Below are 21,058 nucleotides of genomic sequence, written 5' to 3' on the forward strand. Positions count from 1 at the left end.
GGACTTAGTACTTTTTTCGAATCATTCTTAATTTCGTGAAATTTTGCTGCGAGGAGAGGTCAAATCCACTGCAGATACCCAAGGATCGTATTATTCTATCTTCCTACCGTGGAAAATCGTCACCATCAGCATGCTGGTGATAGAAATGCGAAGATGAAAAAATGATGAAAAAAAACAACTAAGTCCGAAACGTACACAACAGGACCAGCAGCTGTTAAATAAGTCAAACATTACTGTCGTGACCCAGTGAGAGTATGGGAATTCGGGAATATTTCAACTACCGATACGAGAGTTGCATTTCATATTTCTAAAAAGCTTTATGGGGTCATGCACAAATTACGTCACGCTCCAAGGAGGGGGGGTCCAGCCAAGCGTGACAAGCTTTACAAAATTTTCGAAGGACTCATACAAAAAACGTGTCAAGGGGGGGGAGGGGTTGGTCAAAAAAGTCGAAATTTAGCGTGACATAATTTGTGTACCATCCCTATGGTCTTCTTTTTTCTTCTATGAATTCCATCACAAAACTGCTTTCATATTTTACCGTTTTGACTCATATTTCGAACACTTGAAACCACCAGTGACTTCAAATGCATCTGATAAGCGTTAATTAGCTGATATCTGTGAGTTTTTTTTTTCTTCGCGCAAAGTCTAACTGTTAGCTGCTGGGTGTGTCGTTAAAAATGTTTGTTTCAATATGTTAAGTATTGTTTTTACATAAAAGTATGATATAGCACCTTGATTCAAAATCCGTACAGCACTAATAAATCGTATTCAGATGAATAATTTCGCAATTTTTACTACGACGACTAATCATTTCTACTGGGTAGAACCAGAGTCTATGAATGGAGAGTTGCGCAAAGAGTGAAACCAAATCTACCTATCGAACTGTCAAACCGTCTACCTATCGAGCAGCATATTATAACCATTCAAAGAAGTCTCTTCGCGCAACTCTCTGTATATATACTCTGGGTAGAACCTTAGCGATGCTTCAACCCAGGCGAATTGACAAATGGCATAAAAATTCTCTGCAGAATGGAAGCGAGGCAGATAGAAAATTGTCATAAATTACTAAAATTCAGTAATTCTGTGACATCCCGTGTTTTTTTTTGTGTAGGAATCCTCTTTGCATCTTATCAGGAATCCACCAACATGAATCCGTTAGGTCTCATAACATCCAAATAAACCCTGCAACAATCTCGCCATCAGTTTACCGATGATTTAGTGTCTGATCAAGACCTCGCTAGGAAATTACTAAGAATGTCATAAAATCAGCTAAGTATGTTTCATATAATCAAATAAACTTATTAGAAATCCTCTCAAAGCCTTTTCAGAAATGTATTAAAGATCATCAAAATATTGCATGGCGACAGGAAAACGTATAATATTCCCATAATTGTTACATATGTGCTAAAACTAATACAGTAATGGACAGGGATCGAATCCTGAGAAAATTGAGTAAACAAGCGAGAAAAATGGATTTTATCATCGCTCTCTCTTTGGAGTTCTCGCTCACTGCTTCCATTTATCAGACTTGTTACACCTTGCGATATAATGACGATTGTGGACTGCAACAGATGAGATGTTTTTCTTTGCTTGCTTTGATTGTGCTTCATACTCAAATGAGAGCGAATTCTGCAATGCCTGGTAATGGATCATTAAGGTGAAGATGAATCGAAGCCATACTTCAAATTTTCAAGAGCACAAATCTGGAGAACCTTACACTCGTTTGAGCTGAAAACTCAAACGATTGGTCACCACCAACAAGAGAACAATCGATTAAGTTTTCAGCTTAACCGGATGTTTGGTTCTGTAGATTTGTGCTCTTGAAAATTTTAGGTTTGGCTTCGATTCATCTTCACCTTAAAATAACCAAAACCGTCGCTATGGAAAGCATAGAAGCGCCACCGTAGCCTTGTGTGTTTGACAGAACAGCAATAGGCCTATTCACATGACGTCTCAAATTAGCTGATCGGGCCCACGCTCGTTCAAATCTACTCAAAAGAGAGTAACTTTGACTCACTTTTGAAGTTTCAAGTTAGCTGTCAAAAGTAAGTAACTTCATTTTATCAAAGTGAGTAACTTTTTACTCAACCATGAAAGAAAACGACCTTACTCACTTTTGAGTAAACACAAACATATTTGACTCACTTTGTAAACGTCAAAGACTTGTGAAAAAATCGCGCGCTCGAGCTGACAAATCCTCCGTTGTGGTGAAAATTTTTCCGTCGACGTGATGTCGGACTGTTTTAAAAACAGTTGAGACAAAAGCCGAGCCCGCAGAGCAATGACAGTTAGTTTGCTTGAAACTTCGCTTCGGAAGTCCAACCGGCAAATTCCAGATTAGTGCTGCGAAGTTAATAATCCTGATATCAAGTGAAGCGAGGTCGGAGTGAAAATGACCAAGTCCTGGTTTTGATCAAACAACCGCAAGAAAAAAAAATATAAACAGTAAGTTTTACCGTCGTACTTTTTATTGGACTAATTATCAATTATTTACAGTCTAAAGCTAAGTAAGCTGTTTCGCTCAAGAAAAGTAAAGAAATTCCTTGACTGAATGGGTCAAGAAATTTCCTACAGAGAGCCCCCTTTGAAGTGACATTTCTTCTCAACAGCGTACTGCGATCAGAAAAATTAGATTTTCTTGACCATTTCTTGGAAGAAATTTTCCACGTATCGAGATAGGCGATTTCTTTTCTTGTCAGTAGCAAACCAGCCTTAACTGGGAAGGCTACTGACACGGTCAAACTACATCCTCCATGGTTTCATCAATCCCTCAGAGATTTATACCATCCGGGTATCCATTCCAGAGCAGCGAAATTTTCAGCACAAATATCATTTTTTTTACTTGTTATCATGTATTATTCATATAGTTATGTAAGAGATAATGAATAAATGTTATGTTTTTTGTATATTTCTCCTGATTTTATGAATAACATAATAAATTTATTTCCAAAAATATTATTTCCTGAAGAGAGTGACATCTACTCACTTTCGCAAATTCCTGATTAAACGAAGTGAGTAAGTGTTACCCCCATATTGACATTTGACAATGTTACTCTAAAGTGAGTAACGATGGTGTTACTCACTTTTGAGTAGTTCCACTTTGTTCCGAAGTGAGTCGAAATCTACTCACTTTTGAGTAGATCTGAACGAGCGTGGGAAGCACTTTGACATTTCTTCTATGAAAATGACAGGCCCGTGTTAGCACCGGTCCTCCACCGATGTAAACAAATGCATAGACGGATCTGTCACATGAAAAGGCCTATGTTGTCACAATGTTTAATCCCATATACAGTGGTGCCTTTGTTTTGATGCGGTGAGCACTGACAAAAACTACATTCTATGATCTATTTCTCGATTATATCACGGATCAATTTTTTTTATAAACTTACTTTTCGCTGAAAGATTTCAGACCGAATTCATGTTCTACTATAATAAGGCAATCAAGAATTGCTGGCGAACTCATTATAAGTTCATCAAATAGTGATCGTAGAACAGATTGTTTGTAAGCGTTTAAAAAAAGCTAAAATCTCACTAAGTATTAATATTCGAATATAAATCCTCAAATGCTCTTAATTCGAACGAAAACAGCTCTGACATAGAGTGTTATATTAATACTCTTAACTTTTGTATTCGTTTTGTTTAACTGATTAACAAGTTGTATGTTATTTCGTTTAGTATGTTGCCGGTTCTGCACTATCAAAGTTACCCGCATTATCAAAGATACCCCGTTTTATGGTAATTTAAATCATTCTGTTGACGATTTTATCGGTGAATACACGGTAAAGAATAAGCACGATGCTATCCATAGTTCTGTACTTGGATTTGCACTACTGTTAAATCTTGACAATATAAAGATAAAAGCACAATTCAACGTTGCATGTTTTGGTTTGAAATAAAAAAATAAGTTAAAATGAGCGGTTTCCGCCTGACTTAGATTTGAACCTTCAATCTTCGAAGTGCAAGCTCTGTCACACCCCTTGGTTTAAACTCAAATTTTTGGGTATATTTTGTTTTCCGTATACCTTCCGAAATGTCAGATAGGAACAACCCCAGTGTTAAAACTAAAAGCCCTGTGGCATTTTTTTCGACAAAGTTAACGTCAAACATGATCAAAAGTGTCAAGGTTCATATTTGGAATAATTTTTAAAATCAAATTTTGAATGAATATGAATACTTTGCTCTATAGTGCGCTATCAGATTTTGTTCTGAAGTGACATAACCTTTAAGAGCTTTATAAAGCATAATTAAAGTGGGAAAGGGCTTCACAACAGCCAAATTAAAGCAATACTTGGTAAAGCAGTTTTAATGCACAAGCCCTACTAAAGCATTTATGTTTGTATAGTTGGGGTTCATGATGTATATTAGCTTAAAATAATGTATGTTTAGGGCTTGCGTTAAAAATAAACAAACAATGAATCTATTGACTACCTTTCAATGGTTTTCTTTACCAGCTTAATGATTTTTTTTTTTGTTGGAATCAGGATTCGAACCCACAACTAGGATGATGGTGTGCTGGATACCTGGCGCATCGGTGTACTGTGCTAAAGCTGCTGATGTAATAAGGTAGGATAGAAGTTTATTATAAACGAGGCCACTGTGTGTGTTAACATTACTATGCACCCAGTTATTACGAATAGAAAGAATTCTCTTCGGCGATTAATTTCCTTTCCTCCCCAAATGAAACTTCAATAGAAAGAATTTGATCACCATTCTTTCTCGTAGAGGAAATAACTGAACTTAACCCACAAAACAAAGCCCTAGCGCATTAAACAGATTTCGGGGGTGAGAAGTTGATCGACATTTCCTCTAGCTCCTTATGAATAAAAGAGTCTCATAGATCAAATACAACAATTTTGAATGAATACATATATCCTTAGATCATGAAATGGGGGTTCGAGATGAAAGAAAGTCATTTCATTATTCTTTCATATCCCACAAAACGTAATGAGGTTATGTAATCTTGTATGACAGCATAACTGTATATTCACTCTAAACGCTTAGCATAATGCTTTATTAAAATAATGCTGCAAAGCATTTACAATGTTAATCAAATTCATCATTGCTTGACAGTTATTGAATAAATGCATGATAACATTATTACCGTACACCCCCGTTAATTTGGACGATACCTCATGCAAACCATCGGGGTTCATTTTTAATTTGAACATCTAGTCACCCTAGAAACGTGTTTCTGGCCACCTCTTTCACTGTTTTGTTTTGATTCTGCGTTCCGTTCCACAGCGTTTCATTGCACTTTACTCCGTTCCATGAGCTAAATGACGTTTGAACCATTTTTAATCTGAAAGATATGCAAATTAGCGGGGTACAAATTAAAAAGTGTTCATATTAAATGTGGTCAAACCAAAAGTGTTCAGATTAAATGTGGTATTGCCAAAAATGTTGACTTTCGACCAAATTAATGCTTGTGGTTACTTGGGTACCGATTTGTTTTTTTCGCTGCTGGTCTTTTTCGTGCTAAGATTGCAAAAAGCTTAATCCTGCCTTGTTTGGGTAGTGGCTACGGTTAGGTTAACTCAGATTAATCTCCAGCATAAAAGAACAGCAACGATCAATCTTTGCAGACTCATGCAAAATGGTACAGCCCAAGTGGCGCTAGTTCAAGAACCCTACTTTCGTAGAGGGAACTTCTATCTAGGTAACCTTGTGGAGCCAGTTTTTGCTACTTTCAGCAAACATGAAATGGCAAACTTGCGCTCCATGCCCCGCGCATGCGTGCTCGTTAATGAAGCAATCGTTGCTACACTCATTTCTGAGTTAACTACCAGAGTTGTATGTGCTGTCACTATCGATGTTTCTGTTAGCGATCTCAACAGGAAATACGTCTATTGTTCGGTATATTTACCACATGATGAACCATCCCCAACGGATGACTTCAAACGAGTTGGCGTACACTGCGTAACAAAACTCATCACATCATCTGGGGCATTCTAACGAAGTGCTACGCCGACAGAGGCATTTCTTATGCGTCGGCGAAGCACTAAATTAGAATGCCGACGCCGAGCTTTGCCGAAGTTTTGACTGCCGAACTTCTAATTGTCACTCGAATTGTCAATATATGCTGTATAAAGTGATGATCAAATGTTGCATACATTCTAAGAAGCACTTTAGTTCCTCATTTTCATGTTATTTCAAAAGCTAGTTGAACCAAGATTGAAATAACGTTGATTGATAGTTTAGTTTGGTTGTTTAATAGCTTCTCTATAATACTTGAAGATGAGCTGTTTCTATCCATTCAGATACTGTTGTTCCATATGTGACAAAAAGCTGATTGACAAGTTTTTCCAATATTTACCAACACTTGTTTTGTCACTATTTCTGCAATACTTACATGGCTCAAAAAGCAGTGAAGATTAATATATATTTGCTCGACTCAATGTATCAACCACTATTGCTCGTAATCAGAAAGCTCTTCAACATACACGTATTAACTAACTTCCCAAAAAACTGGTGTTTAAGAACAGTTTCTCATAGCTGTTTTATTTAGCTCTCAGTTGTTTATTAATTGTCTTAGGTAAAATGAAAATGAAACTATTATTCAGGCGTTATTCGCCCAGAAATGGAGAATGTATTCAACAACACCCGTTTTATTAACGTAATATGGTACATGTTTATTCAATGAACTTAACTCGGCTATTCAACAGTAGTAACATTACAGCAGATTCTACAATGCCTATTCAACATTAAAACCATCAATTATCCATCAAACATACAGAAATACTTATTCAGCGTTTGTGTAACTGGGTTGTATAACGAATAATTACTAAATTGGGTCCTAAAATTTTTAATGAAATCTTGTTTTTATTTAATAACTCGAAAAAGCATGTTACTGTAACTACTTTAGCAATTTTTCCCGCTCAAATAATGTCTATATCATGTTTTAACTTCAATTTAAAAATTTGGTCCATAAATGAACCTTGACACTTTTGATCATGTTTGACGTTCGCTTAGTCGACAAAAACACCACAGGGGTTTTAGTTCGACCACTGGGGTTGTTCCTATCTGACATTTCGGAAGGGACACGGAAAACAAAATAAACCCAAAATTTGAGTTTAAGCCAAAGGATGTGACAAAATCTAAAACAATGTTTTTTGGGCTTAAACCAACGGAAAACATTAGAAAATTGAGTAAACATGTGTTTTTGGCCTAAACTTAAGCGTTAGGCACTAAAATTGGGACAGGGCTTTAGGACCCTATTTTAATTCAACCGCATGTTTTAAAGAGCGATTATTCGTCTATTATAAAACTGTAATGAAGCTGATAGCTTTAGCTGATAGATAAGTTGCGTTTGAGACCTTTTCACAAAAATTGTTTAACAATGGTGTGTATATACACCGAAGGCAAGCAAAATACTTAGACGATGTTTAAACAACACATTTTTTCAATGAAATGTGCGATTATCTTATTGTATCTTTAAGTACTGCTTTAAACTTGCAGATGTATGTAACCTTGGTTGGAGCAGTGGAGATGCATGTACCTGTAAATCGGAAGGTCCTGGGTTCGAGGCCCGGCATCACAATAATGTTTAATTAATTGAAATTTAATACCAATGTGTCAAATTCTAGGTAAGTACCTAGTAATAAAGTTTGAGTGTGTAATAAAGTGTACAAATAAATATGAATATTTTTGCTAATTCTAGCATAAAACATGTTGAAGAAACATTAAAGAAACCTCTTTTGGTGAGTTTATACAATCAATTCTATAAATAAATATGATATCCGTTTTAGTCGAACAAAGCACCAAAATGTTGAACGTAAGTATCTTTTTACCACAGGGGCGCTGATCCACTGAACTGGAAATAAAGTGTAAACCCACCTTTTGTTATTTCCGTTGTTACCTCTCAATCGATCATTAAAGTGAACACGTTTGTAAACGCAAGTCACGTCGTCGCGAGTTAATGTTCTCCGAATCACAATTTCCCCACGCAGTAATCGATTCCCTGTGTTATTCTCTGCTCTGGTGGTCAATTCCTTCCCACAGGTTATATGCCCAGAGAGGAATCGTGGAATTCGGTCGGTTTAATAGTGAAATTCGCGGAAGTTCGTCAGATTAGTTTTGGCGTTGTCGCGTGCATCGAATTCGGCTGGTTGTTGCCTGGTGGTGATTTGCCGGTGGGCACAAAATGGCGGATCCGGGAAAGTTTGCGATCAGCAAACTTGGAAACACCAACTACGCTAGTTGGAAGTTTCAAATGGAGATGTTTTTGATCCGGGAGGATCTTTGGCATGTCGTAGCGGATGCCAAACCGGAGCCAGTAACCGACGCCTGGAACAAAGCTGACCGGAAGGCCCGTGCTACACTAGGACTGTGCATTGACGAAAGTCAATATGTGTTAATCAAGGATAGTGTTAGTGCAAAGGCGGTATGGGATGCTTTAAAAGCATACCATGAGAAGTCGACAGCATCGTCGCAGTTGTCACTTCTAAACCGGCTATGTGATGCGAAATTGAGTGAAAATGGAGACGTTGAGAAGCACTTGTTGGAATTGGATTCGCTTTTCGAGCGCTTAGTGAATGCGGGATTAGAGTTGGCCGAGAAATTGAAAATCGCTATGGTGCTAAGGAGCATGCCAGAATCGTACCATTTCTTGGCATCTGCTCTAGAAGCACGCCCCGATGCGGATGTTACGATGCAGTTGGTGTGGTCCAAGCTCATGGACGAATATCACAAGCGGCAGGAGCGCAGCGGAAAATCTTCATCCGGTGAACAAGTGCTAAAAACGCAGAAAGTAAACAAAGAAAAGTTGTGTTTTTTCTGCAAGAAACCGGGACATTTTAAGAACGATTGTCGGAAGTGGCAAAGTGTAAAAGTGAAGAACAGCGGCGAAGGACTATCCGGTGTGAAACCTGGTGGCAGTGGCCAACAACCGGCGAAGGCTAAGCAAGTGAAAAATCCGGAAATCAACAGTGTTTGTTTTTCTGCCCATACTGAGGGTGAAGCCATCTGTGCAGCGGCTAAAGTGGATCGTTTGTGGACGATCGATAGTGGGGCTTCGCGCCACATGACCAGCAGTGAAGGGTTTTTCAATGAGCTGGAGAAGTCGAGTGTTACGGTTGTGATGGCGAATGGAAATTGCTCAGAGTCTGGTGGTATTGGCTGCGGTTCGTTGAAAAGTGTTAACGATACCGGCGAACCGGTGGATATCAATCTCGATAAAGTGTTGTTCATGCCAAACCTCGATGGTGGATTGTTATCCGTGAGTAAAATGGCAGATAAGGGTTACAGTGTGCTCTTTACGAAGAACAGTGTTGAAGTGCGTAATGTGTCGGACACGGTCGTTGCCTTGGGTGAGAGGCGCGGCGGACTGTATTTTTTGAAAGAGCCGGAACGTGTTGCGGTTGCAAATATCCAGTGCCATACAGTGAACTGCCAGCATACATGGCACCGAAGATTCGGTCACCGTAATCCGGCGGTGTTTGATAAGTAAGATTCAGAAAGAAGATCTGGCTACTGGTATGAAGCTAGTGAACTGTGGTACCAAGATTGTGTGTGAGCCGTGTATGGAGGGCAAGATGGCTCGTTTGCCATACCCGCAGCAAGCTGAGCGGAAATCAACACAGCCGTTGCAGTTGATCCACACGGATCTGTGCGGTCCAATGAGCAATGTGACACCCGGCAGTAAGAGGTACTTTCTAACCCTCATCGATGACTTCAGCAGGTATGTCATAATGTATTTGCTTACTGATAAATCTGAAGCGAAACACTGCATCATGAGTTTCGTTCGGATGGTTGAGAATAAGTTTGGGAGGAAGCCGCAGATTATACGATCCGATCGTGGCGGCGAGTTCGTCAACCGTGAGCTTGAACAGTTTTATCGGGAAGAGGGCATTCAGATGCAGCTGACGGCAGGATACGCGCCACAACAGAACGGCGTAGCCGAGAGGCACAATCGCTACCTGCAGGAGATGGCGGTATGCATGCTTCTTGATGCGAACTTGGATAAGAAGTATTGGGGAGAAGCAATAGCTACTGCAGCTTACATTCAGAATCGTTTACCCTCACGGTCAGTAGCGAAGACGCCGATGGAACTATGGTGTGGAGAGAAACCTGATTTAAGCCGCCTGAAAGTGTTTGGGTGTGAGGCATTCGTCTACATTCCGGACGCAAAAAGAGGGAAGCTAGACAGCCGAGCGAGTAAGCTCTTGTTCGTTGGATATGCTTGTGGCTCCAAAGCGTATCGTTTTTTGGACAAGCAGACGAATAAGATCGTTATTAGTCGGGATGCCAGGTTCCTTGAACTAGGATCACAACTGCAGGAGGAGTTACCAGCTGGAGCGAAGGATCAAAAGCCTGCGGATGCGGAAGTTGTTCCGCAGAGGAACACGGATCGACTCGTGTCTATCGAATCGGTTTCCGCAGAGAATGAAAGCATCGACGAAGAATCGGAATGTGAAGGTTTTGTGGAGGAAGATTTCGACGATGATGTTTTCTATGGTGCTGATGCCGAAGACCCCGATGGAGATCAAGCGGAGCCAGGTAGACCTCAGCGCGGAAATGCAGGAGTGCTGCCGGCAAGATATCAGGATTTTGTAGTCGGTGTTGCGAAGATGGACGATCCGGAACCGAAGAACTACCGTGAAGCTGTGAATAGTGCGTGTAGTGATAAGTGGATAAAAGCGATGAACGATGAATATAAATCGCTGTTGTCGAAGGGTACGTGGTCGTTAGTTGAACTACCGAAAGGGCGACAAGCAATAGGGTCAAAATGGGTCTTTAAGAAGAAAAAGGACTCTAGTGGACAGGTGGTGCGCCACAAAGCGAGGCTCGTTGCCCAGGGATTTGGACAGCGGTACGGCAGTGACTTTAGTGAAGTGTTTGCGCCGGTTTCAATGCCGTTCAGGGTGCTCCTGGCGCTAGCAGGGCACAGGAAGCTTCAAGTTCGTCACATCGATGTGAAAAACGCGTATCTAAATGGAAGACTGAGCGAAGAACTCTATATGCGGCAGCCTCCGGGATACGCGGTACCCGGTAAGGAGGAGCTGGTGTGCAGACTGCACCGAAGTTTGTATGGACTCAAACAGGCAGCCCATGTCTGGAATGCTACCATGAAGAAGGTTTTGTTGAGCTTAGGATTTAAGCAATCAGATTCGGACGCTTGCCTGTTTGCGAAACAGTTGGACAATGGTGAGTGGATTTATCTCTTAATATATGTGGATGACATTGTCGTGGTTAGTGGTGATGAGCGTCAGATGGATCTCTTGGAGAATCAATTAAGTAAGCATTTTGAAATCTCGTCGTTGGGGCCGATAAGTCAGTTCCTAGGCATCAAGGTTGAGAAGAGCTGCGATGGATTCTATTCGCTGAGCCAAAAGCGTTTATCAACGAAATCGCGGAACGCCATGGACTGGACAAGGCCAAGACATCGAAATACCCTCTAGACACAGGGTACATGAAGCAGGCTGACAGTGAGCCACTGGCTGATAACGTGCAATACCACAGTCTTGTTGGTGCGTTATTGTACTTAGCCACTAACACCAGACCAGACATTGCTGCAGCCGTGTCGATTCTCAGTCGTAGTAGCAGCCGTCCTACGCAGCGTGATTGGGTCGAACTCAAACGCGTCGTTCGATACCTGATCGGAACGGGAGATTTGGTTTTGCGACTTGGGCTCAAGTGTGGAGATGGATTGACACTGACTGGGTACAGCGACGCAGACTGGGCTGGAGATACCTCGGATCGCAAGTCCACAAGCGGATTTGTGTTCATGCTAGGTGGTGCGGCGATCAGCTGGGGCAGTAGAAAACAGAACTGCGTATCAATGTCCACCATGGAAGCTGAGTATGTCGCTCTGTCAGAAGCGGCACAGGAAGCAGTGTGGTTGCGACGCTTATTGTGTGAGTTAGGAGCCGAGCAGCGACAACCGACGAAGATCAACGAAGACAACCGTAGTTGTATCGATTTTGTTTCCCTCGATCGGCAAAACAAACGCAGCAAGCACATCGATACTAGACAACATCATGCGAAGGATTTGTGCTCGAAAGGAGTGATTCAGCTGGCCTACTGTCCAACTGATAGGATGATGGCCGACATATTCACCAAGCCATTGGGACCACAGAAGATGACCCAATACGTAGCCGACCTTGGGCTGGCTAAGGTAAACAGAGATAGATTCGTTCAGTAGCTCAGCGAGGAGGAGTGTTGAACGTAAGTATCTTTTTACCACAGGGGCGCTGACCCACTGAACTGGAAATAAAGTGTAAACCCACCTTTTGTTATTTTCGTTGTTACCTCTCAATCGATCATTAAAGTGAACACGTTTGTAAACGCAAGTCACGTCGTCGCGAGTTAATGTTCCCCACGCAGTAATCGATTCCGTGTGTTATTCTCTGCTCTGGTGGTCAATTCCTTCCCACACAAAACAGACTGCGTTCAGCATGTTTTTCCGTTGAGCTAATGCTGAACAAAGCCTACTATTTTCTATACTCGTAATCATAAGTAATAATGCACTATGGTCCAGGAATCAGTTTTACGCGGAAAGATGCATTTTGAGCTTTAGAATGAAACATTAGACAAAAACGGTCTTCTACAAAGTTGTTTGTATTAGTTGAGCCCTTTGTTTGGTTTTATTGAAAATTAGGGTGGACCACATTTTCATAGAAATTGTGTAACTAACTTTCTTATTTGTAGAAATTATATTATACATGCTTCAGCAAAGTTGTAGACCATTCAATTTCAAGCAACTTTGCCAAAAAAAGTTTCTTTATATCTCTTAAATTGACCGATTTAGAGCTTTTTTCCTACGGTGACATAGGGTGGTCCGAACAAAACTGGTTTTCTGGCTCTAGAGTTTTCAATTCAAATTTCTCATCAAAGTAGTCTATGAAACACTTTTAGAGCTTTAAAAAATGCGTAATTTGGTGAGTGAAGAAACTCGCTATCTCCTTCCGTTTAGGAGTTATTGTTGTTTTTCTCTCAAAAACATGCCTACTTTGATTGTGAATTTCTCTGATTGGGGCAAACATAAAAAATATCTTTTGACGGCGTTCAAAAGACAACATATAATTGTATTTTATATCAAAAAATTACAGATGTGTTATTTTTGTAACTCTAATAAAACGTCTTGAAAGTCAAACATTTCTTATCACATAAACTTTAATAACTTTTGAACTAAAAAAGATATCAACAATCTTTTTGCATGAAAATTTGTGTTTTGTTAAGTTCTAAAAGTCGTTCATAGACGACTTTGACGAGAAAAAAATATTAAAAAAACTAGAGTTGAAAAACTTATTTTTGTTGGACCACCTTGCGATGATTAGGAAAAAATGCTCTAGATTGGTCAAATTTTTAGCTACAGAAAAACTTTTTTTGGCAAAGTTGATCAAAATTTCAAGTTCTACCGCTTTGCCTAAGAGCATATACCAGTATTTTTGCAAATAAAAAAGTTGATTATATGATATGTGTGATATTGTGGACCACCCTAGTTTCAAATGACACAGTATGTAAGCTCACATTTTAAGAAACAATTTTGTAGAAGATCATTTTTGTCTAAAATTTCATGTTCATGCTCAAAATGCAAAATAATAAAGTAAAACATACTATGAAAATCTTCAAAATAGTTTTAGAGCCCTATCTTTCTTATTTTAGATTTCTCGTCAAAGTCCTCTATGAACGACTTTAAGAACTTAATAAAACGCAAATTTTCATGCAAAAATATTGATGATATCTATTTTGGTTCAAAAGTTATTAAAGTTTTTCTACTTAAAATCCTTTGTTTTTCAAGGCATTTTATTAGAGTTACAAAAATAACACATCTGTAATTTTTTGATATAATATACAATTTTATTTTGTCTTTTAAATGCCGTCAAAAAATATTTTTTATGTTTGCCCCAATCAGAGATATTCACAATCAAAGTAGGCATGTTTTTGAGAGAAAAACAACAATAACTCCTAAACGGAAGGAGATAGCGAGTTTCTTCACTCACCAAATTACGCATTTTTTAAAGCTCTAAAAGTGTTTCATAGACTACTTTGATGAGAAATTTGAATTGAAAACTCTAGAGCCAGAAAACCAGTTTTGTTCGGACCACCCTATGTCACCGTAGGAAAAAAGCTCTAAATCGGTCAATTTAAGAGATACAAAAAAACTTTTTTTGGAAAAGTTGCTTGAAATTGAATGGTCTACAACTTCGCTGAAGCATGTATAATATAATTTCTACAAATAAGAAAGTTAGTTACACAATTTCTATGAAAATGTGGTCCACCCTAATTTTCAATAACACCAAACAAAGGGCTCAACTAATACAAACAACTTTGTAGAAGACCGTTTTTGTCTAATGTTTCATTCTAAAGCTCAAAATGCATCTTTCCGCGTAAAACTGATTCCTGGACCACTGTGTAATGGCATCAACAACTTTTCTTCAACAGTTTACAAGTAACATGTCATTCAATCTTGTTTAATAAACGCTGAACAAGCATTTCTGTATGTTCTATGGAAACCTGGTGGTTAAAATGTTTAATAAACGTTGTAGTTGCCTGTTGAACAGCCAAGGTAAGATCATTGAATAAACATGTATCATATAACTTTATTAAAATGGTGGTTGTTGAATAGATTCTCCATTTCTGGGCGAATAAGGCTTTAATAATAGTTTTATTTTAATTAATTCATTTGTTATGCAAATAATAGTGTAATAAAACAGCTCTGAGCAACTTTTCTTAAAGAAAAAAATGTTTCTTGGGTATTCCCAAATCCTGGTGTGATATTACTGTAAAGTTTATCCCGAAAGGAGCACGTGCGTCGTATGAAGAAGCGAAGAGTTTTAGACCAATCAGTCTGACCTCTTTTCTTCTGAAATGTCTGGAACGCATTATCGATCATCACATCCGTGATGTTTATTTGGCAAACATGCCTCTTCTTGTGGAATCTGGCAGCAGATACGCTATTGAGGCAACTCAGAATTTGCGGTTTTCCAACTTATGGATTTGCCGACGACTATCTAGCTCTGATAATTGGTGTGCATAAGCACCCTATTCGACCTGATGCAAAGTGCTCTTCAGGTAGTCGAGAGTTGGTGTCGCCAATATGGCCTTTCGGTTAACCCGGTTAACGGAAAGACGAAACCGCGATGGAATTCGACCTTTACGTCTTGTTGGCTCTGAGATTAATGTCACTGATCAGGTAAAGTATGTCGGGCTCGTTTTAGATTCTAAATTTTCTTGGACACCTAACATTGATTTCAGAGTCAAAAAAGCTTGCATGGCCTTCGGTCAATGCTGGCGAACCTTTGGTAAAACTTGGGGCCTCAAACCCAAGTATATCAAATGGATTTGCACAAGTTATTCGACCAATATTGATCATTAAAATAACCAAAACGGCTGCTATGGAAAGCATAGATAGCGCCATCGTAGCCTTGTGTGTTTGACAGAACAGCAATGCTGTCACAATGTTAAATCCCATATACAGTGGCGCCTTTGTTTTGATGCGGTGAGCACTTGCAAAAACTACATTCAATGATCCATTGGCATATGGATCAGTTTGAAACTAATGTCGAATTCGTTTTTGAACCTAGGTTGGAACTGGCGCAACCCGTTCTGAATCACAGTTTCAACCTCAACCCGATTCAGGTTCGACCGAACTACAATTTTCCTAACGTTAGTTTGTTTATGTGTTGGCCACCGACCCAGTTCATAAAAACGAAAACAACATACACTGAAATGAATTTTATTGTAGAAACAACTGAATCCATGGTTAAATTAAGAACTGCACCAATGTTTTTCAACCGACTACATTAATCTGTTAACTCTACCATAACATAGTCAACAAGAAAGTATATTCTGTTTATTTAACCAGAGTTGTAGTATTTATGACTAGAAACATTCTAGATTTGATAAGTTTGGCATTGTACTTTTCACCATACTGTATTGTACGGTGGATGTCACGGATTGAAATACAATGCTTTGTAGTCGCGGCTACTATGGACATAGTCACATTTACTACACGACTCAGTGATTTTTACCAGATTATAGTAAACTTAACAGATTTTTGTAGTCGGTTGAAAATCGTTGGTGCAGTTCTTAATTGGGTCCTAAAATCTTTAATGAAATCTTGTTTTTATTTAATGACACGAAAGAGAATGTTACTGCAACTATTTAAGCAATTTTTCCCGCTCAAATAACGGCTACATCATATTTAAACTGTAATTTTAAAATTGGGTCCATACACTGAGAACAGCGTTGCGGTTGAAAATACTATATCAGAGGGTTAAATTAAATACACAACGCCACTTGATTTGTGCAGACTAAATTCGCATTTATTTCGAACAGTTTGTGTTTTCAGTTTTACCTTGGCGCCATTCCGACAGTAAAAATGACTATATCATGGTTAAAAACTTGCAGCAGGCCAGAATCGAACCGAGGATCTGGTGATTGTCAAGCGCGAACGCTTACCGCTCGGCTAGCGATGCGGTTGGATGGAGAGGGAACAAAACGCAAATAAAAAGCTTCCATCTTAGCTCAATCTTGGTTGGAATAGTAAATTTAAAAACTTGTTCATGGTTCTCATTACTGCAACGATTGTTTCAGTGTAAATGAACCTTGACAGTTTTGATCGTGTTTGACGTTCGCTTAATCGGCAAAAACACCACAGGGCTTTTAGTTTTAACACTGGGGTTGTTCCTATCTGACATTTCGGAAGGGACACGGAAAACAAAATACACCCAAATTTTGAGTTTAAGCCAAGGGGTGTGACAAAATCTAAAAATAATTTAGAAGAGTGTTTTTTGGACTTAAACAAACGAAAAGTATTAAAAAATTGAGTAAACAAGTGTTTTTGGCCTAAACTTAATCGTTTGACACTCAAATTGGGACATGGCTTTAGGACCCTTCGGTAGATTATACAACAAAATTTGTTTGCGTGTAAGATTCAAGATATTTGTACCATGGTACGTATACACTCAGAATCCGATCAAATCGTCGATAGTTTAAATGATAATCTTTTTTGCCATTCTTCAAGTTCACACGTAGTCTAGTTTTGAAGTTATACATTCTCCACATAATAAGTTAAACTATGCAAGTTTTGCACCCGCGAAATTTGACCAGTGTATAACTCCCACCGATAACCACCATCATTGTTTTTTTTTCACGTTGTTGGTGTCAATTTTGTCGAGGTGAAATTGTAATTATTTGCGGCTAAAATACGTGTGTGTCTCGCGCAAGAAGTTGGATTTGAAACATCATTTGTTTCTAGACGATATGGGAAAATAAAAGGTAAGTCATTCTCAATATTTGTTGCTCTAAAGCCATCGACTTGTAAGAGGCGTTTTGGCCGAACAAATTCCAGCATATCTGTTTGATTTCAATGGATTGTTTTTTTTGTTCTAGACACTTCCGAAGTGATGAACGGCAAGGAATCATTGTTGCAGATATTCCGGGCAACAATCCGAGACAATTGTGCAAAATGCTGAGCGGCAGAAGAGCGAAGTGGAAGGCAGAAAGAGATCCTGAAGCACCTTGACCGGAACATTTTAGTGATATTGATTAAAATATGCGAATGTACTCTTTCAACATTGTGATACGTAGATTCTTCATAATAAATAAATGTGTCCGTTCCGTCCGTTTACTGGTCTTTCATAGGAAGCTACTTACCTATTTCAACTTTAGATAGGTTGTCAAAAATCCAGAAGCCCTAAATCTGTTAAACTAAACACAAATATATTTAAGTTAGACATGGTTCCCTATATGTTCAACTTATACTAGACTCGATTACCCGACCCTTAAACGAGACTTGGGGTCAACCAGGCGAAACGTCATTTAGTGTGACTTTTAAACTAGTTAGTGTAAATTATTTTCAGAGTGTACGTTTATCACAAGTACACTGTAAACTCGACATTACTCTTTAATGTGGGAAAAGTACCCATTATTTTCTGATATATGGAAACGTCAATATAAGGGGTATTTTATTTTTCCAGATAATGGGTATTTTTTGCCCTTTTATATGTTGCGTTCTTTTACTCTATAATGGGTGAAAAAATCCTTGCGGTTCAATAATAGTGGAATTCCCCATCGACTATGCAGCAGTAGTTTGTTTCCACAACAAAGAAAAAAGTGTTCAGAAACACTAGAAGGTCAAGGTAGGTGCACTAAAAATAAATTCTTTTTCCTGCCGTGTGCGCTAATTAACGAAAAACTAAATTTTACAGGATGATTTTAATGCCGAGTATATCCCGCATAAGAATGTCCTGCCGGAGAAGCAGTACCATTTTCCAGGACAGCAACCCCAAATGCTGATAATCCCTTGCATTAGACCAAAAAAAAATGTTGTTTATTTTAATATTTAATTGAATAAATTCATGTTTTTATACTAATAGGTTTCCATTGTTAGTTTTTCTACGAAAATACCATACAAATCATAATCAATTCCCATATATAATAAAGAGTAAATTTTACTCTGTTCCTCAAAACATGTTTTTCGGATAGTGGGTAAAATTCACTCGTTGATCTGACGTACAAGCCGTTTACTCTTTAATGGGTACAGGGCCTTTACTCTTTTTATGAGTTAAACTAGTTTCTCTCAAAGAGGGTACTTTTTTACCCTTTAAAGGGTACTTTGGTGTTACAGTGTATATGTCATAAGTATTTTAGCGTGTATGTCGCACTACCTCCCTTCTGGTTACTTTGGTGTGTACGATGTCAGCCCATTATTGCATTGAAATGTCAAATTATTTTGCCAGATCTTTTGTTTACTGTCCGTTTCTGCTTTCAACACGTGAAAAACAAGTACAAAATAGAAATTTTTCAATAAATTAAAACTATTGAAATTTGCTAGCTCAAAGTTGCAAAATGAGCACAAGACGTGGTGATGGTGGCCGTCGATCCCGACCCCAGAAGCATCAGAACACATTCGCCTTCAAAAACGATCTGCACGACAAACACACTCCGCTAATCAAGCTGATCACAAACTTGAACGTTTGCGAAGTTTGCGAGCGGTGTAAGGAGCAGATCGAATGGAAGATTAAATATCGGAAATACAAACCGCTGACGCAGCCCGGGAAGTGCAACAAATGCAGCGAACGGAAAGTTAAACGAGCGTATCATGTCCTATGCCGAGATTGCGCCCTTTCCAGCAAATGTTGCGCCAAATGTTTGAAGTCATCCGAAGAAGTCAGCATTGTTCCGCCGGAACCGACTATCGAAGAGAAAATCAAGCTGAAGGTAGAAATGGACCAGCTCATCAAATCGTTGCCGGAACGTAAGAGGAGGACTTTCTTGAGGTATATGAACAAAGGCAAGAAGAAGGAGAAATCCCAGGATGGCGATTCGGATTATGAAGACGATGGCCCCAAAGGGAAGAAAAAGGTTGAAAACATGCCCCGTACCAGGGAAGAGCTGATGGAAAAGTTTGAACAGCTAAAAATGGCTGAAAATGAAGATGGAGATGATCTGTTTTCGGATGATGATGATGATGATTATGAAGACTTCAGTGATGAAGATTTTTCTAATTAAGATTTGTACAATCGGTAAAACTTTAAACGAAGTAATAAATGATGTATCCATGTATTTTCATATTTTTGTATCCTAACTTTACAAGCAGTAACTCATTTGTCTCATGTCGTCTATTAGAGTTTAAAGCTAATGCAAAATAACGCAACATATTCAGTAAATGATCAAAGTAGAGTAGATTCTTATCAACGATCAATGTAGCAGGCTCATTGAAAGATTATGGGCATTTTTCATTTTAATATGGCGGTCGAAACATGCCTGGCATAGGCATTGAAATAGGCCCAAGCGGATACGGAATACTTCCGGCAGATGGTTGTGGGGGCGGCGGATAAAATCCACTGACGTGAGAGGGATAAGGAACCACTCCCGGGGCCGGGGAACCGTGCAATGGTGGCAAAGGAGCAGATCGTTGTTGATTTGTGCTGTTTCGTAGTAACTCCACCATTTTCTCCGCTTTCAGCTTCCGGCTGTGCATGGCTTTCCGTGGGGTCATAAATTGTTCCAGATAGGCATCAATTGCTAGTTCTCCGTCCAGAAATTGCTTGACAATCTTTTCCGATTCTTCCTCACTTTCTGCGGCAGCTGCCTGCAGTAGTGCTAGAACAGTATCCGGATTTGTGCTGCTAGATTTGGACTCTAAAATAAACATAATCAGCGATGAGGAGCTAAACTTTTCATACTGAACTCTTACTCAATTCTTCGGATTTCTCCTTCACCGAATTTGCTAGCGTTTTGCCCTGTTCAGAGAGTTCATTTACTTTAGCTCGCAGTTCAATCAATTTAGGCTCCTTTTCCAGGTTGCTTTCGGCCAAACTGCGATTTTCGCTCAAAACCACTTCTTTTTCGGATTCTAATGCCTCCACCTAAAATAAACGAAACAAAACAGCATCAACAAAGGGTGAGTCACGTATTCAGATCAAAGAAATTAACTTACGGCCAAATTAACTCGTTCATCTAGCTTATCGTCATCGTTTAGCAGATCTTTGAGTTCGTCGGAGCTAAGGTTTTGCAGTGTCCGCACTGCTTGGTTTAGATATTGCTGGTACATTTGAATATAGGTGTCGTTTAATCGTAGGGAAACTAATTAACATTAATTTTTACTTATTTTCACCGTAATGTTTTGCAATTTTCATCGTCTTTGCGAAGACTGTTTGACAGCGCAATCATAGCGGAGATTGGGGTCAGTTTGGTTGAAATTTGAGTGGAGGGGCTAACATAACGTCGACGCTAAACTGGCATAAGGGTGAACACTGAACAAAATCTCCCACCATAAACTGAATGATTCGTAATGCACACGGCTGTATATCTCAACATTCCTTATTGATCATGTTATGATTTTTAGAGTCCGGCGGTGGTCGTACGCCCGCAGCCGTTATAGCGAACTGACACCCGCAGAGTGGAATGAGCCTATGCATGTTATAAAACGTTTGACTTTTACTGTGCGCGCTGTTTTCAAGTTGCCCGTGAGAGAGAGCAAGACAGCACCAACACACGGCGCACAGTAAAAGTCAAAAGAACAAAAGAATTTATGGCACGTACAAAGGCTCATGAGCCTCTGTACATGCCATAAATTCGTTTGTTCTTTTGACTTTTATTGTGCGCC

At 39.2% G+C, this 21,058-nt stretch overlaps 2 protein-coding genes and 1 long non-coding RNA gene across 3 annotated transcripts; 2 read left to right on the top strand and 1 right to left on the bottom strand.

Moving 5' to 3' along the window:
* The first annotated feature begins 16,903 nt into the window (after positions 1 to 16,903).
* Positions 16,904 to 17,592, top strand: LOC110679270. Its single transcript, XR_002502347.1, has 2 exons — positions 16,904 to 17,223; positions 17,338 to 17,592. It is a non-coding gene; the product is annotated as an uncharacterized LOC110679270 (long non-coding RNA).
* A 1,083-nt stretch (positions 17,593 to 18,675) lies between these two features.
* On the top strand, positions 18,676 to 19,518 carry LOC5574139 (uncharacterized protein C9orf85 homolog). Its single transcript, XM_001661157.2, has one exon. It carries the CDS (start codon positions 18,796 to 18,798, stop codon positions 19,456 to 19,458), a length of 663 nt encoding a protein of 220 aa, XP_001661207.1. The 5' UTR covers positions 18,676 to 18,795; the 3' UTR covers positions 19,459 to 19,518.
* LOC5574138 (vacuolar protein sorting-associated protein 37B) lies at positions 19,480 to 20,626 on the bottom strand. The gene is made up of 3 exons (XM_001661158.2): positions 20,390 to 20,626; positions 20,147 to 20,318; positions 19,480 to 20,091 (listed from the first exon to the last, which is right to left on the bottom strand). Exons 1-3 carry the CDS (start codon positions 20,501 to 20,503, stop codon positions 19,691 to 19,693), a joined length of 687 nt encoding a protein of 228 aa, XP_001661208.1. The 5' UTR covers positions 20,504 to 20,626; the 3' UTR covers positions 19,480 to 19,690.
* Positions 20,627 to 21,058: the final 432 nt, after the last annotated feature.

This window comes from Aedes aegypti, chromosome 3 (assembly GCF_002204515.2).
Source record: "Aedes aegypti strain LVP_AGWG chromosome 3, AaegL5.0 Primary Assembly, whole genome shotgun sequence".
NCBI lineage: Eukaryota > Metazoa > Arthropoda > Insecta > Diptera > Culicidae > Aedes > Aedes aegypti.

Excerpts from the sequence above, each read along its gene's own strand:
- LOC5574139 (XM_001661157.2), top strand. The coding sequence starts at position 18,796 with ATGAGCACAAGACGTGGTGATGGTGGCCGTCGATCCCGACCCCAGAAG.
- LOC5574138 (XM_001661158.2), bottom strand. The coding sequence starts at position 20,503 with ATGTACCAGCAATATCTAAACCAAGCAGTGCGGACACTGCAAAACCTT. Across the intron at positions 20,319-20,389 it reads ATGAACGAGTTAATTTGGCC|GTGGAGGCATTAGAATCCGA; the intron begins GTAAGTTAATTT and ends CGTTTATTTTAG. Across the intron at positions 20,092-20,146 it reads GGAGAAATCCGAAGAATTGA|AGTCCAAATCTAGCAGCACA; the intron begins GTAAGAGTTCAG and ends TGTTTATTTTAG.